At 42.0% G+C, this 13336-nt stretch overlaps 2 protein-coding genes across 2 annotated transcripts in view; one reads left to right on the forward strand and one right to left on the reverse strand.

The window, feature by feature from the left end:
- plekhh3 (pleckstrin homology, MyTH4 and FERM domain containing H3) overlaps positions 1-2845 on the forward strand; it is a 33588-nt gene extending 30743 nt beyond the window's left edge. The window contains exon 13 of the mRNA XM_034220259.1: positions 616-2845. Within this exon, the coding sequence (XP_034076150.1) occupies positions 616-786 (171 nt within the window). The 3' untranslated portion in view covers positions 787-2845. The remainder of the gene's footprint in view (positions 1-615) is intronic.
- Positions 2846-3674: 829 nt separating this feature from the next.
- On the reverse strand, positions 3675-13234 carry tubg1 (tubulin, gamma 1). The gene is made up of 11 exons (XM_034220274.1): positions 13014-13234; positions 12519-12631; positions 11378-11545; positions 11222-11290; positions 9076-9155; positions 8861-8987; positions 7374-7460; positions 6705-6854; positions 6412-6564; positions 5266-5427; positions 3675-4810 (listed from the first exon to the last, which is right to left on the reverse strand). The coding sequence occupies exons 1-11, from the start codon at positions 13060-13062 to the stop codon at positions 4613-4615; spliced, it is 1356 nt and encodes a 451-aa protein (XP_034076165.1). The 5' UTR covers positions 13063-13234; the 3' UTR covers positions 3675-4612.
- Positions 13235-13336: the final 102 nt, after the last annotated feature.

The raw sequence follows: 13336 nt of genomic DNA on the forward strand, positions 1-13336 counted from the left end.
GCGATTTGAAGCAGAGTCCAGTAAGGCTCATATTTTTATGAAGATGAGGCCTCATATTGCTCTCACATAAATGTACCATATATTCGAGCTACTGAGCAAGTGACATGGATTTGCAGGGGGTTATTATGGTTTGGCCTGGAGTAAAGGGTGAGGGTGAGATTAGCTGCTCATTCATGGGTTACAGTCAAAGTTAAAAAGTAGGTGTAGGTTCAAACCCGGAGACTGTTTTAGTCGGTGTTGTCACACACCATGTTTAGGCATTAGCAGGAGCAAAGTAAGGGTATTGGTCATGGTGGCTTGTGATGGTTTGGTGGTCATGTCCACCAAGGTCAGGAAAACTGAGAGGGATGAACTCCTCCGCAGTGCCCTTTCTTTTTTCTGCAACAGCTGCATAATAAAACGTGTCAGTGATATAATGTGCACACACATTTAAGGTCTCCATTTTCTGATCAAGGGGGTTCTCTCCGTGTCATCCTCTGCTTTTAGGAAACTTTTTTTTTCTATTTTATTTTTCAAATGTATGACATCATCCGTCTCCACCCTCCTGTGACAGCGCCAGACAGACACTGAGACTGCCACTAATCTGACCTCTCTCTCTCCCTCCCTCTGTCACAGCTGACTGAGATCATGCAGCTGATGAATGCATATTTCAGTGCCATCCGTCGCCAGCGAGGGAAGGGGGAAGATGCAGACATCACCAAAACAAATAATACAGAGGTGGGCTTCTGTCACCTGGCCTCAACACACACACCCACTCTCCTGGAGCTGCCCTCGCACCCAGTCTGAGAGGGACCCATACCCGGACACCCATAACCACCCCACACTCCTCCTCCACGTGGCCCCTATGAGGCCCTGCCCCAGTCCTCAGGACACCACGCCTCCTCCACTGGGAACGGCATGGCAGCCAAAACAAAGAGAGGGCTGTTTTCACTCCCCACCCGTGAAAATAAACCCTTGCTGAGCTTTCCAGCTGAAGGAGCTGGCCGATGGGAGGGGGAGGCGGGAAGGCGGGAAGGCAAGGGGTTCTGTTTTGCAAGTGAGGCCAGAAACCCACAGAAACCAATGCGGTTGCTGATGAGCTGTCAAACACCCTCCACCCCACCCTGTCACGCAACCACCCTTGTTACCCTACATGGCGACACCCCACCCCTCGACAATGTGAGACACAGCATCACAAGAGTTATTACATCAATGAACTGTGGCACGCCCTCGTGAAGGTATGGCTGAGAGTGAAATCGCAGCTCCTTAGCTCGTCTTTGGTTCTTACTTTCGATGTGTGCCATATTCATATTGCCTTTCCTAGAAGGCAGTCGTCCCTCATGCACTGCTGGAAAAGTGTTGAGAACATTCAGTGACACACACACGCCCTCCCGCCTTGGCTCTAGCTTTTTCACTCACACATACACAGTTTCTCCCTCACGTGCCCTTATGCTGACATGTTCTTCAGAGGCAGTGAGTTTTCATAAGGTCCCGGCTGGGTTTGCATTACCTGGAACTGTTGATGCAGTCAGCCATGTGAACTTGGAACTGGAAACAGATGTTGAACTCTGTGGCTAAGTCACTCGGGCTGCGATTGCCATATAGACTCTTACCCTCGGGATTATCAGTGTGTGTCTCTGTATGTGTGTTTGATCAAGAAAACCATTTCCTGGATTTCCCATTCAGGATCTGAGTTTCTCACAGAAACCAAAGGTTTTGGAGCTGTTTCTACATTGTTTCCACCAAATGCTCTCATGTGTCCTTTGTTGCGCTGCTTGTCTTGGCTGTAATCCTCGACACGAAACTTGGTTAACACTTGACTGATTGAATAATGTTGCTCATGTCAGTTACTATCCTAATGCAGCTCTACTCTGCTGAAAATAACAGGTGCTTCTCTTTATGTTCACAATGTGTATATATAATGGGTCAATCTAAACTCAGAGGACACATGATAAAACCCCTAGTCAGAGATCTGGATCATTTAAGAAGTGATGCCATATTTACCTTGAAGTTCCCATCCGTCCTCAACTATTTAAACAAAAACGTTTTTTTAAACAGGCCATGGATTCTGTAGTATTATTTATGCAACTTTTTTTTTTACCGTTCTTTATGTCTTAAATGCAGACCCAGTTTTTTTTTGTTACCAAAAGCCAAAAGGTGCTTTTGGTTCTGCTCCTTAAAGCAGTTCAGAGGTGTAAATCCTGTGTAGCTCCGTCTTTGTGTTCATTGTTGGAGTATTCTTGTGAAGCCAAAGTTTTACCAGTCATGGGTTAGAGCATGGACCAAAGATGTTATTTTTTTTAAATAAGCTTTTATAACAAGAAATGTTCCCAAAGCAGATAAAGAGCCCCAGATTTATATTTGACTGTTTTCCCATTTATAATTTGTTCTCTAAACTTGAATGTCAAATAAATATAGAGACATCCTGTTGTATACATTGTCCACTTTATTTTTAATGTAGTAATAACCTTTTAAGAATCCGAGACCATAGATAGGCTTTGTAAATATAATTTTAGAGTTCTGTCTTCAACACAACCATGTGATAACCAGCCTCTAAAGTTGAATCCCCTCACCATGAAAGGCCTTGACGAGTCGTTGCACAGTCGGCCTGCCTCCCGCTCAGAGGCAGCTCTTTTTCTACCACAGCTGCAGGCAGCTCCAAGCTACAAGAATGAAAATAAAACAAATCAAAGTGCGGATGTTGTTGCTTTGTATTAAGCTTGTTTGTATGCTGCATGGTACCTTTTTTATGTAATGTGTGTATAGTTAAATGCACTATTGTTTGTTTTTAACTAGCTTGGAAGTGCAATAAAAACTATAAATACTGTATGTAATTAATAAAACAGCACCATTTTACCATATTTAATGTTTGGTTCTGTTGTTCAGCTTGAGCACTCATTTCCTTTTTCCCTTTAAAAAAAAAAAGTGCTTTCTTTAGCCTTGACTAGCAAAGCAATGTAAGACTATTGTTCTCAACCAGACGTTTTATAAAAAGCCAGCAGCAGAGCAGAGAGCTGCCTCCCCGGAGTTATTCTGGTCACAAACAATGGTCGGTCAGGCAATGGTTGCTAAGTGCCTTTACGTTCCCGTGTGGTAATGAGCCTTAACTGAGGGAGATGAACGGCCACAAGTACACTGCAGCTCCAGCCTCCAGGTGAGAGGAAAAGCATTTCATCATTTTGTAGCTAGGAAGCAAAACCAACCCTTAAAGGGGCACTACTATCATGCTCATTCTCAGGTTCGTATTTTGTGCCTCTGTGACATGTCTAAAGTTCAGAAAGCTCTTTATTGTTCTCATACTGCCTGTGCTGCAGCACCTCTTTTCACCCTCTGTCTGAAACCAGAGCCCAGTCTGCTCTGATTGCTTAGCTGGGTGGCTCTGTTGCGATTGGTCGACTGTCTGGAGATGTCCCTCCCCTTAGCATGTCACACAAAATGAGTTGAAGCTCTGGCCAATAGAAGTGCAAATGTTACATAGTGATGTCATTATGTTACATAAGTACACAAAGGAGTCAAATTGAGGCTTTTCAGGCCGGGGGGAGGGAGGGAACATAGGGAAATGTAGACTTTGCAAATCATTTACATGCACTAAAACCTATATACCACACTACAGGAAAGGGGGAACCCTGAAGTCTCTTAACATAAAACATTCCCAGTTTGCTTCATATACCACTAGAAACATTTCAAATACAAAATAATACAAAACGTGTTTATTAACCATTTCAAACAGGTCCAACAAGCAAAGCAACATGAAACAGTATATTCATTTAAGACAATACAGAGAATGTCAGTGATGAGCTATTCTTTGAAGCATATATACAGGCATGGAGATGAAGTGTACACTATGTTCGTCTGTGCAAATTGTACTCTGCCAATGCTGTTAAAATGTCAAAGCCGTTTAATTTATAGCATGTATTTTAACATTTTTGGCTCAAGCCCAACTTGACATTCTTGTTTTTGTACAGCAGTAAAAAAAGATCAGTGTATCGGCAGCAAACAGATGACGGCCCGATGACAGAAATGTCTGGGATGCAAGAACCTGCGTTACCCATCATGCAACATATTCTGTCAACCGTACTGTCAGTATTCAAGGCTATCATTTTGTGTGGGGTGGTAGTTTTACTGTAACTCAACTGCACAAAACACTGTATTCAGTATAAAAATAGACCAAAGCAACACATGTTCTTGCAATGCTGAAAACCAAAAGGCTACAAGGCGGGAGATATGGGTATAAGGAAAACGGAAAAAACTATTAACAGACAGTTATAGATCATTTTATCAATGTTTTCTGCACATACTTCTAAGAAATGAGTGTTGACTTTCACTTCACTGGACTGTTGGCAAGGATTATTCTATTTAAACTAGGTTTAAGAATCTCCAGGATGTGATCCAGCTCAGAAAAGGTGATTTTACTTTTTGGTTAATTTAATTACAGTGGCTGTTTCCACTCGTTTACATTTTGATACAGAAACATTATATTTACTGCTATAACAAGCCAATAAATATGTATTTCAGAGATGCAACTATAGCCAAATATCTGTCTCTTTAGTCACCTATATGTAGGAGAACATGTTTGAAAAGAGAAGAAATGAGCTAATCATCTATGGTATTTCAGAGATTCAAGTCAGTGCGTTCACTGCTCTTGTGCGCCCCAGGAGATGTAGTCGGGCCTCGTGGCTGCGTGGTACTCGTCTATCAGCTGCTGGACCACTTCCCGAGAGTTGTCCAGCTCGTCAAAGTTCTCCTTGAATATGTCCTCTTTGCGGAACTGCTCCAGGAAGGCTTCTCGCTTACGCAGTTTGTCGTACTGCTTGCACGTCCGCTCAAACAGCTGTGGGACAGAAACACAGGAAATCAAAACCAAAACTAATACTTGGAAAGTTTCAGGAAGTTATTCTGACTTCTCTAAACCATTGATACTTTTATGTACACTGAATGGAAATTGAAATATATGATTACATTTAAAGACTAAAAGGAAATTGGGAAAGAGCTTCATTTTGGCTTGGAAATCAAACTGTCCTTAAAGGCTTTCTTTGTTATAAATCACAGGACTAAACTTTACAAATCATGTTTGAAACCAGGAACAAAACCATCTAAAGTTTCAAGGAACTTCACAGCATGACAATCCAAAACCTAATTCTTGTGGAACTCCCCTCTAACTGCTGCTGTGGTCTCGTAGCTTCAGTTTTAGGACAATGGCGGCCTGCAGCCCTGACTCACAGCTCAGGTCTAGACTGCAGGAACACACACTGCAGCAGAATGTAGCGGAGCAGGCTGAGCACTTACCGAGGCGATGCTTGTGTGGTTGGCCATCATCAGGCCGCTGACCCTGTGGGCAGAGGGCAGGTACGGGGACTTCCTGGACAGAGCCACCTGGATGCTGGCGGGGCCCCAGGGGATGAAGCTGGCCAGCTTACGCTCCCGGATCCTTTGGAGGCTTTTATGCACCTACGGTAGTATGAGAAGTTGACATATTGTGTACCATTGTGCATTACGTTTTGTTACTGGATGTGGATATCGTGTACACCACTGCACTTTGTATGCTGCTGCTAATCGGCCATCTTTGTCTCTTTTCCCATTGGTTGGGTTTTACATATCAATCTCTCCTTGGGCTGGTTCCCTCTTATACATATACGTGTACAAAAGAAAGTCTATATGGCCTGCGCTCCCAAGATAATAATAATAAAGCTTTATTTATATAGCACTTCTCATACAACACATGCAGCTCAAAATGACACATCACAAGTTAAAAACAAACGAGAAGAAATTCCCCTCAGATTATTTGTTAAGAACTTTAAAGGTACATGCAGCAAAATATAACATGTTATCAGGTTAATAGACACAAGGAGGTCAAATGTATGATAATACATAATGGTTTCTCTCTGACAGATAAGACACAAGACAACTGAGTCGATGCAACAATATCAAATATAAAAGATTTGTATAAAGATGTTATTCAGATGCTGGTTCCTAAAGTGAGAACAGACCTGGGTAAAAAGCTTTTAAAGATGATGCTTGGAACAATGTTCAGAAGGAGCTGAAACTCTCAGATTGGATCACTATGGGGGAGTTTAAGTCCATCTTAAAGGACAGAGAACACGACACCATTGGTCGATGATTGCTCTTATATCCCATAATTGAAGTCGTTTTAACATTTTGCCAGTTTTTTATGTTCCATAACAGTTTATTTTGACCGGTTAATGTGCCATTTCATTTGTGTTTTACGACAGCTGTATTCCTCTTCCTGTATTGTTTTGTGTTCATTTGTTGTAACATTGTTCATGCTGCCTTATTGGCCAGGTCGCTCTTTATATATATATAGCAACAACACATATATATGTACATACAAGGAATGTACATAGCTGTTTTTCTTCACATTTCGAGCTTTTATCTAATAACTGCTATCCTGAATCGTATACTGTGCATGTGTACCTGTGTGGGGTCGACCTCGCCCTGGATGATGTTCAGGATGGCGATGTAGCAGTGGTTCGGCTGCTTCTCTCTCCCCGTGGACACCATGACGTTCTTGGGTTGCAGAAGCCTCCTCATCACATCCAGCACTGTGGTCTTCCTCACACTAGCGACCTGAAGCACAGTGCATTTACGGATTTAGAAAGTCTAAATCTTAAGGACATTTAGCATTAACTAAGCACTTTTAATATATTAACTGTAAGCAGGTTTTAATGCCCCTTTAAATGTAACTTTCTGCGCCAATCCAAACTCACCGACTGGTCAGTAGTAAGAGGTGTGTAGCCAGTCATGAGGAAGTGGAGGCGGGGCGTGGGGATGAGAGATGCGATCAGGCCAATCAGGTCGTTGTTCATGTAGCCCGGGTAACGCAGGGTGGTTGTGCTTGCAGACATGATGGTGGAAACCTGTGTGTGAAGAGTTTATTACACACATAGCTTTAACTTTAATCTTGTAAGATCTTACAAAGGAATGACTTGGAGCAAGGCATATCACATTCATTTATTAATTCTGCACAATGTGTACAATTCCATTCTCAAATTGCCTTTTTCAGGAAAAATAATCCAATAAAAACTTGAAAAGGTTACATTATCTCCTTTCTTGGCCAAATTCACTCTCCTAAAAGGAGAGCAGCCTAAATTCTAAATGGCTCCTGTCGAGCACGCTGATACCATTAGGAAAAGGCAGCCATGTGCAACTCATTTCCAAGAGAGCAGAAATCCAGTCTGACATGCAACGGACTCGCCAAACTAGTTTGTGAATCTTGTAATTTTTTAAGTGAGCGACATGCGTCTGGTACAGCCTGTCTCGACGTTTGGCCTTTGTTTGAGTACAGTCAGGTAGTCTAGAAGTATAACTAAAACCTGCTGACTGACAAGTGAGAAAACCCCTGGAGGTGGTTGCTCTGGGTGACGCCTCTCACTCACCAGCTGATTGATCTGGGAGAAGGACGGGTTCTGGATGTGCAGGCGGTCCGTGGCGATGCGATTTAGAGCCGTGTTATCCAACACCACCTGATTTACAACACAGAGAAATGAGGAGAGATTCCCTCCAGCACAACAACAGGATGTTAGAGAGAGTAAGACGTTAATGAGTGTTAAGCAGCGGCACAGTGCACTGTTGTTGGGGGCAGAGCTGGATATAAAAGACACTCTGTGCGTTTGAAACAGGGGGAGCGATTCTTAGGCAGATTCTATTAGCTCTCCGGCTAATTCAATCACCATGAGGGCCTTATGCAAGACCCCGCAGGAAGTAGGTATTACAGAGGGAACACCATTAAGCTGTTAGAGCATCGCAGACTAATACAATCAACTATTTAAGACTGAGGTTTATTACGTTTGATTGCTGGCGCTGCAGTTCCTTTCTTTATTAGTGTGCTGCACATTCGAAGAAAGTGAGATTTTAGACAAGAGGGGGAATGACAACATGGACTCATGTCAGCTGCTTTGGAAATGGACTAGTGGAAATGTAACTTCAAGTTTATAACTTTATATTAATAGAAGCCGATTCATTAAAGCAACACACAGAGAGGGATGTTACGACCTTTCTCCATATTTGTGATTTCTTTTTGGTAGCACTTTACAATAAGACTACCGTTATAAAGGGTTTACCAATACTTTGTAATTTATTTATTAATTAGGCTGTGAACACTTTATAAATCATGAATAAGCTTTTATGAGACATGAGATAAACAGGGCAACTGTGACCGGTTGCTTGCCAAATAGTGAGCCCACATTTATCTGAACTGCTAAGTCTTACATTGGCTACCTAGCTTACTTCGTCTTCTTCACCAGCCAGCATCCTTGGTGTCTGTTGCTCAGAGTTGATTCTCGCTAAGTAGCCAATATAAGACTTAGTCATCTTGCCAAATAGTGAGCCTGTGTTGACGTATGGAAACTATGTTAGAACTGGTTTATAAATGGTTCTTAATGATTAATAAAGTGTTCACAACCTAATTATAAACCCTTTATGAGGGTAGTCTTAATGTGAAGTGGTACCTAACTTTTAAATCTCTTGAAAACAACATCAAACGCAGCAAAAATCAGGGATGAATTATGGCATTGGAAATGTATTCATGTAGGATGTCATTCGTCTTTGATGTCTTCACAGCTTGCTGCTTTTTGACCTTTCAATGTTTGCGTCAGAACACACGAGGCCAAATGTATTTAACAGTCTGACGTCATTTTTCTGGCACTTTTTAGTTATTTTTAGTTTGCTGTTCCAGCTCATTGCTAGTGGAACAGTTTAGCTACCATGTTTTATGTCAGATTTGGTTTGCCAGGGGTCACCGGGGCCTGAATACAGATAATTAGTTTTTAGCCATCTTGTGAGGTTATGTAGATCCATGGCAGCGTTTTAAAGCAAACAGCGCAGTGGGATTAATCAACTCTCATTCAGTAGCTCCTCTGCTCACCACGCAGTCTGCGTTCTGCGTGAGCCTCTTCAGCGTGAGCAGCGAGTTGTACGGCTGAACGACCACGTCGCTCATCTCGTCCTGGTTGGGGAAAACAGAGTAAGTCTGCACCAGCTTCTTGGGGTACCTGGGGATCAGAACATAGATATCATTCACACACACTAACAAGAAATGCGTTCTGGCTAAATGAAATCGTTTTCTGTGTGTTTGCTGACCTGTCGTTGAGTTTCTCCAGCAGATAGGACCCCAGCCCGGAGCCCGTCCCCCCAGCGATGGAGTGACACAGGACAAACCCCTGCAGAGACAAAGAGTTAGTCATTACAGTTTCTGCTACACACTATGCCACGTGTGTGTGAGGCTTACTGTAAACTCTACTGATGCAGAAAACCCAATGTGTGTGGGTGAGCAAATGCCTCTCTTCCTCGGGAGTTATATAAATGGGAGTGCAGCCCCACCTCACAAATAGGCTCCCTCACCCCCCCCAACACAGCCCTGTAATACCTGCCTTCCAACACTCGCCCGGCTATTATCACCAGACGCCACACCCTGCACACACACACACACACACACACACACACACACACACACACACACACACACACACACACACACACACACACACACACACACACACACACACACACACACACACACACACACACACACTAATGTGGGGTCATAATGTGAATGAGTTACAGAAATGGCAGACCTTAGAGGGGAAATGCGAGAGTTATTTTATGAGAGGCTGGCTGCTGAAAAAAGAAAAAAGCTAGAAATAATAGTGAGGCGTGGCTGAGGCTGTGCGAGCTTTAAGATGACAGGAACCGGCACCATTTGAACATAGTTTTAAACAAGTCATTCATCTTTATTGTGCCACAACAGAGATTAAAGAGCCTGACTGAAAGACTAGCAAGTATTTGACAGTACATATTAGTGTTCCTTGATAATATTCGGGTCACAGATAAATCACTGAACAAATGGGATGGTCGTGCGCCACCTGAGCTTCAGTGGTCACTGTTGTCTGATTACGTGTTTTATTCAGACAAGATTCTTGGCTTTATCAGACTCTGGCTCCAGATGGGTTTTATTCTTTCAGTTCTTGTTGATTTTGTAGAAGAAATGTCATCAGAATAACAGAGAACTGCACCTGGAGAGTGTGTGACGTATTTCTCCAACTTTCATTTCTACTTGTTGTGTATTTTAAGTATGAAATTAATCTCATCCTACTTCCTTCGAACTACAAATACTGTAAATACGCTAGTGCATATTTGTGACCTGCTCTATCGAAATCAGTCGCATTGACCCGAAGACACATTTTGAGTTGTATACACTGTGGGAAAGAGGAGATTCCTAGCTTTCTAATGATATCAGGATTGTTGTTGTACTCCAAATATTAAGCTAAATATGTCACATTATATAATGACTGTCACAGAGTCATCATTTTGAGATTGAGATTGATTATTAGCGGAGCAAATGATCAAAGTAGTACGGAGGGGAGATATTTTCGTTTGGATTACTGGTCTGGGGGAAGCTCGTGTGTGTGTGTGTGTGTGTGTGTGTGTGTGTGTGTGTGTGTGTGTGTGTGTGTGTGTGTGTGTGTGTGTGTGTGTGTGTGTGTGTGTGTGTGTGTGTGTGTGTGTGTGTGTGTGTGTGTGTGTGTGTGTGTGTGTGTGTGTGTGTGTGTGTGTGTGTGTTGTGTTTGTTTCCCAGGGAAAACCTTCAGGAGAAACACCGGCTGTTGTTATGCCTGCAGTGACGTTAAGTTACTCCGTTCTCCGCTTGTAATTATGCCGAAGCTTCAAAGCTGTATTTATCATCTGAATTTGCCGAAACAAGTTTAATATTCTGAAAGCCAAGACTTTGTTTATTTGAAACCAGATGAAAATAAACTGTAATTGACCCTGCCGTGTTATCTATGATTACTATACTCTTTCATTCATAACTTCAGTGGAGGGAGGGGGAGCGGCGCTGCGGAACAGCAGAGTGGCGAGTGAGAGCTGTCTTCGTCCCTTTACAAGCTTCAAACATGTATCTATCGTGTGATTTTGGAAATAAAAGTTTCATATTCTGAAAGCCAAGACTTTGTTTGTTTAAAATCAAACAAAACACCCGAACCCCGGAAAATTTTTACACAAATCCACGTTTCTTTTGAAATGAGCCGTTGCGACTTCCGACTGATTTCGATAGAGCGGGTCACATTTGAGGTTCAGGCTTCAGTTCTCGTAAGAGTTTAAGTTACCATGTAATGTTTCATCACACAACAATATCAGGTTACTTTTCAATCAGTTTTGAAGATGCTCTACAGCCACAGCCCTGTCCCCCCTGCCTCTGGGACAGTCTGTATGAGATAAACAGACTTGCCTCCAGACTGTCACTGCCATCGGCCTCCCGGTCAATGATGTCAAAGATGTCTTCTTGGATTTTTTTGCCCTAGACAGAAAGAAAAAACAGCAGACTTAACTTGCGATCTGGTTTTACTTCTAAGGGTTAAAGATTGACATTTATTTGTGTGATTACCTGTGAATATCCACTAGCCCAGTTGTTCCCCGCGCCTCCGCCATGCTCAGAGAGGTAGATGTTCTCCGGGTTGTAAAGGTTTGCGTACGGGGAGTTGAGGATGGAGTGGATCACTCTCGGCTCCAGATCCATGAGGACTGCCCGAGGGATGTAGTGCTCATCGTCAGCCTGGGGAGTGTCATGAAGAAACAGGAGTTAGCTGGTGATCAAGTGGACAGTCCTGCGTTTGGCTGCAGGAACAAGGTTTTAATCCAACGACTCCATCTAGTGGCAAATAATGTTGTTGCAGTGGAAGCAATACATCAACCCACATACACATGAGGTGTTGAGAAAAACAAAACAATAAGCAATGACAAACAGAAAAAGACACCAAAAAAAGATATAGTAAATATAAATTAAGTAGAAGTAAAGACGGGAGTGTATGACAATATGTTTTGTGGTAAATACACTGTTCTATTTCCTGTATTAATAAATCATTTCAATAGAAAATGCATTAAGTTCTTCATAGCGATGCTCATAGCAACCACATGTGACATTTACAGTGGAGTAATGTATTGAAGTACATTTACTCAAGTACTGTAGCTACGCAAGATTTGGGGTGCTTTACTGAAGTATTTTTATGTTATGCTACTTTATTCTTCTACTCTAAGTTACTACTAACTTTACATATTCACATTATAAGCTATTACACAATACAAATAAACTAATACAACTATTGGTTAATAATAATAATACATTTTTCCTGGTGCTCAAAGACGCTTTAAGATATGGAGCAGTAGTTTATGAATTCATTTATGAAGTAGCTCCACCTTTACCAGCAGTGATAAACACATTAATGCATGAATAATAATAATCCAGTGAATTCATGTATATACCACTAAAATGGGACATTATGCACAATTAAGTATTTTTTCTTAAAGAAAGTATTTTGAAAATGTCGTTTTTCTACGTTTACTGAAATAAAAAAATCGGAGTACTTTTTCCACCTCAGGATATTTGAATAGTCAAAAGCAAAATCTGAAAAAACTGCAATATCTTCACCAACAAATAATATTCAAAGGGAGGATTTAATTAAGGATGTAATTCACAGAAAGAGCATTTAACATGTTGTGGATAGAATGGATTGAATAGAAGCAGTTACCTGGTAGAAGAAAACATCCTTCCTGTCCGTCCCTTCAGTTGCAAACTCCTCCACAATCCCCTCTGGACTGATGCCATGCTCTGCACACAGCTGCTTCCAAAACTCAAACCCGACTGCAACACAGAGAGCAGCAGGTCAGGTAAACGGTCATGTAAAGTCACTTGAATTAACTGATAACAAGTGTATTAGACACACGGTGAACACCATCAACCAGAACCTGCATGGTTACACGAATGACACTGCACAGGTAACGTTAGCTTGTTAACGGTCACTTATATTATGCTATGTAGAGACACCATTAGCTAACTTCAATTCAGCTAACATAGGTTATACATTTGCTGTTTTGTGTAATAATATATATACTAGATACTAGCACTTAGATATCGCCATTCCACCATACATCATCCTAGCTAGCTAACTTAAATGTTGGACATTGGCTAACAATATAAGCATGATACCACAGGAATCTAATAACAAGCTTCTTCTTTCACGTACTTTGATTTCCACATTGTCCAAGCTGGAGCGTTATGATTTCCCGAGGCATGTTTGAGTCTTATTTAGCTAGCCTGCGTACTTGCTTGCTAGCTAAATAACACAAGAAAAGTAGACTGCTGCTGAAAACGCTTCACCACTGCCAGCCCGCCGCTTCCCGCTTGGTGCTGATGTGACGCTGCAGCGGACTCTTCTTCTGCTGTTCAATGGCCTGCCTACCGCCGCCTACTGTATTGGAGCGTGTCGAGTCATAAAGCAGAGTATCATTTGACACATTCAAAGGAGAAATACCCTGCAAGACATATGCATTTTTTAATTGTACAGGC

This window comes from Gymnodraco acuticeps, unplaced genomic scaffold (assembly GCF_902827175.1).
Source record: "Gymnodraco acuticeps unplaced genomic scaffold, fGymAcu1.1, whole genome shotgun sequence".
In the NCBI taxonomy this organism is placed as follows: domain Eukaryota; kingdom Metazoa; phylum Chordata; class Actinopteri; order Perciformes; family Bathydraconidae; genus Gymnodraco; species Gymnodraco acuticeps.

Bases quoted from the DNA above. Each gene is read 5' to 3' on its own strand.
- tubg1 (XM_034220274.1), bottom strand. From the start codon at position 13,062: ATGCCTCGGGAAATCATAACGCTCCAGCTTGGACAATGTGGAAATCAA. The intron at 9,156-11,221 runs GCAAGTCTGTTT...TTGTCTCTGCAG, and splicing joins ATGGCAGTGACAGTCTGGAG to GGGTTTGTCCTGTGTCACTC. The intron at 8,988-9,075 runs GTCAGCAAACAC...TCTGATCCCCAG, and splicing joins CTGGAGAAACTCAACGACAG to GTACCCCAAGAAGCTGGTGC.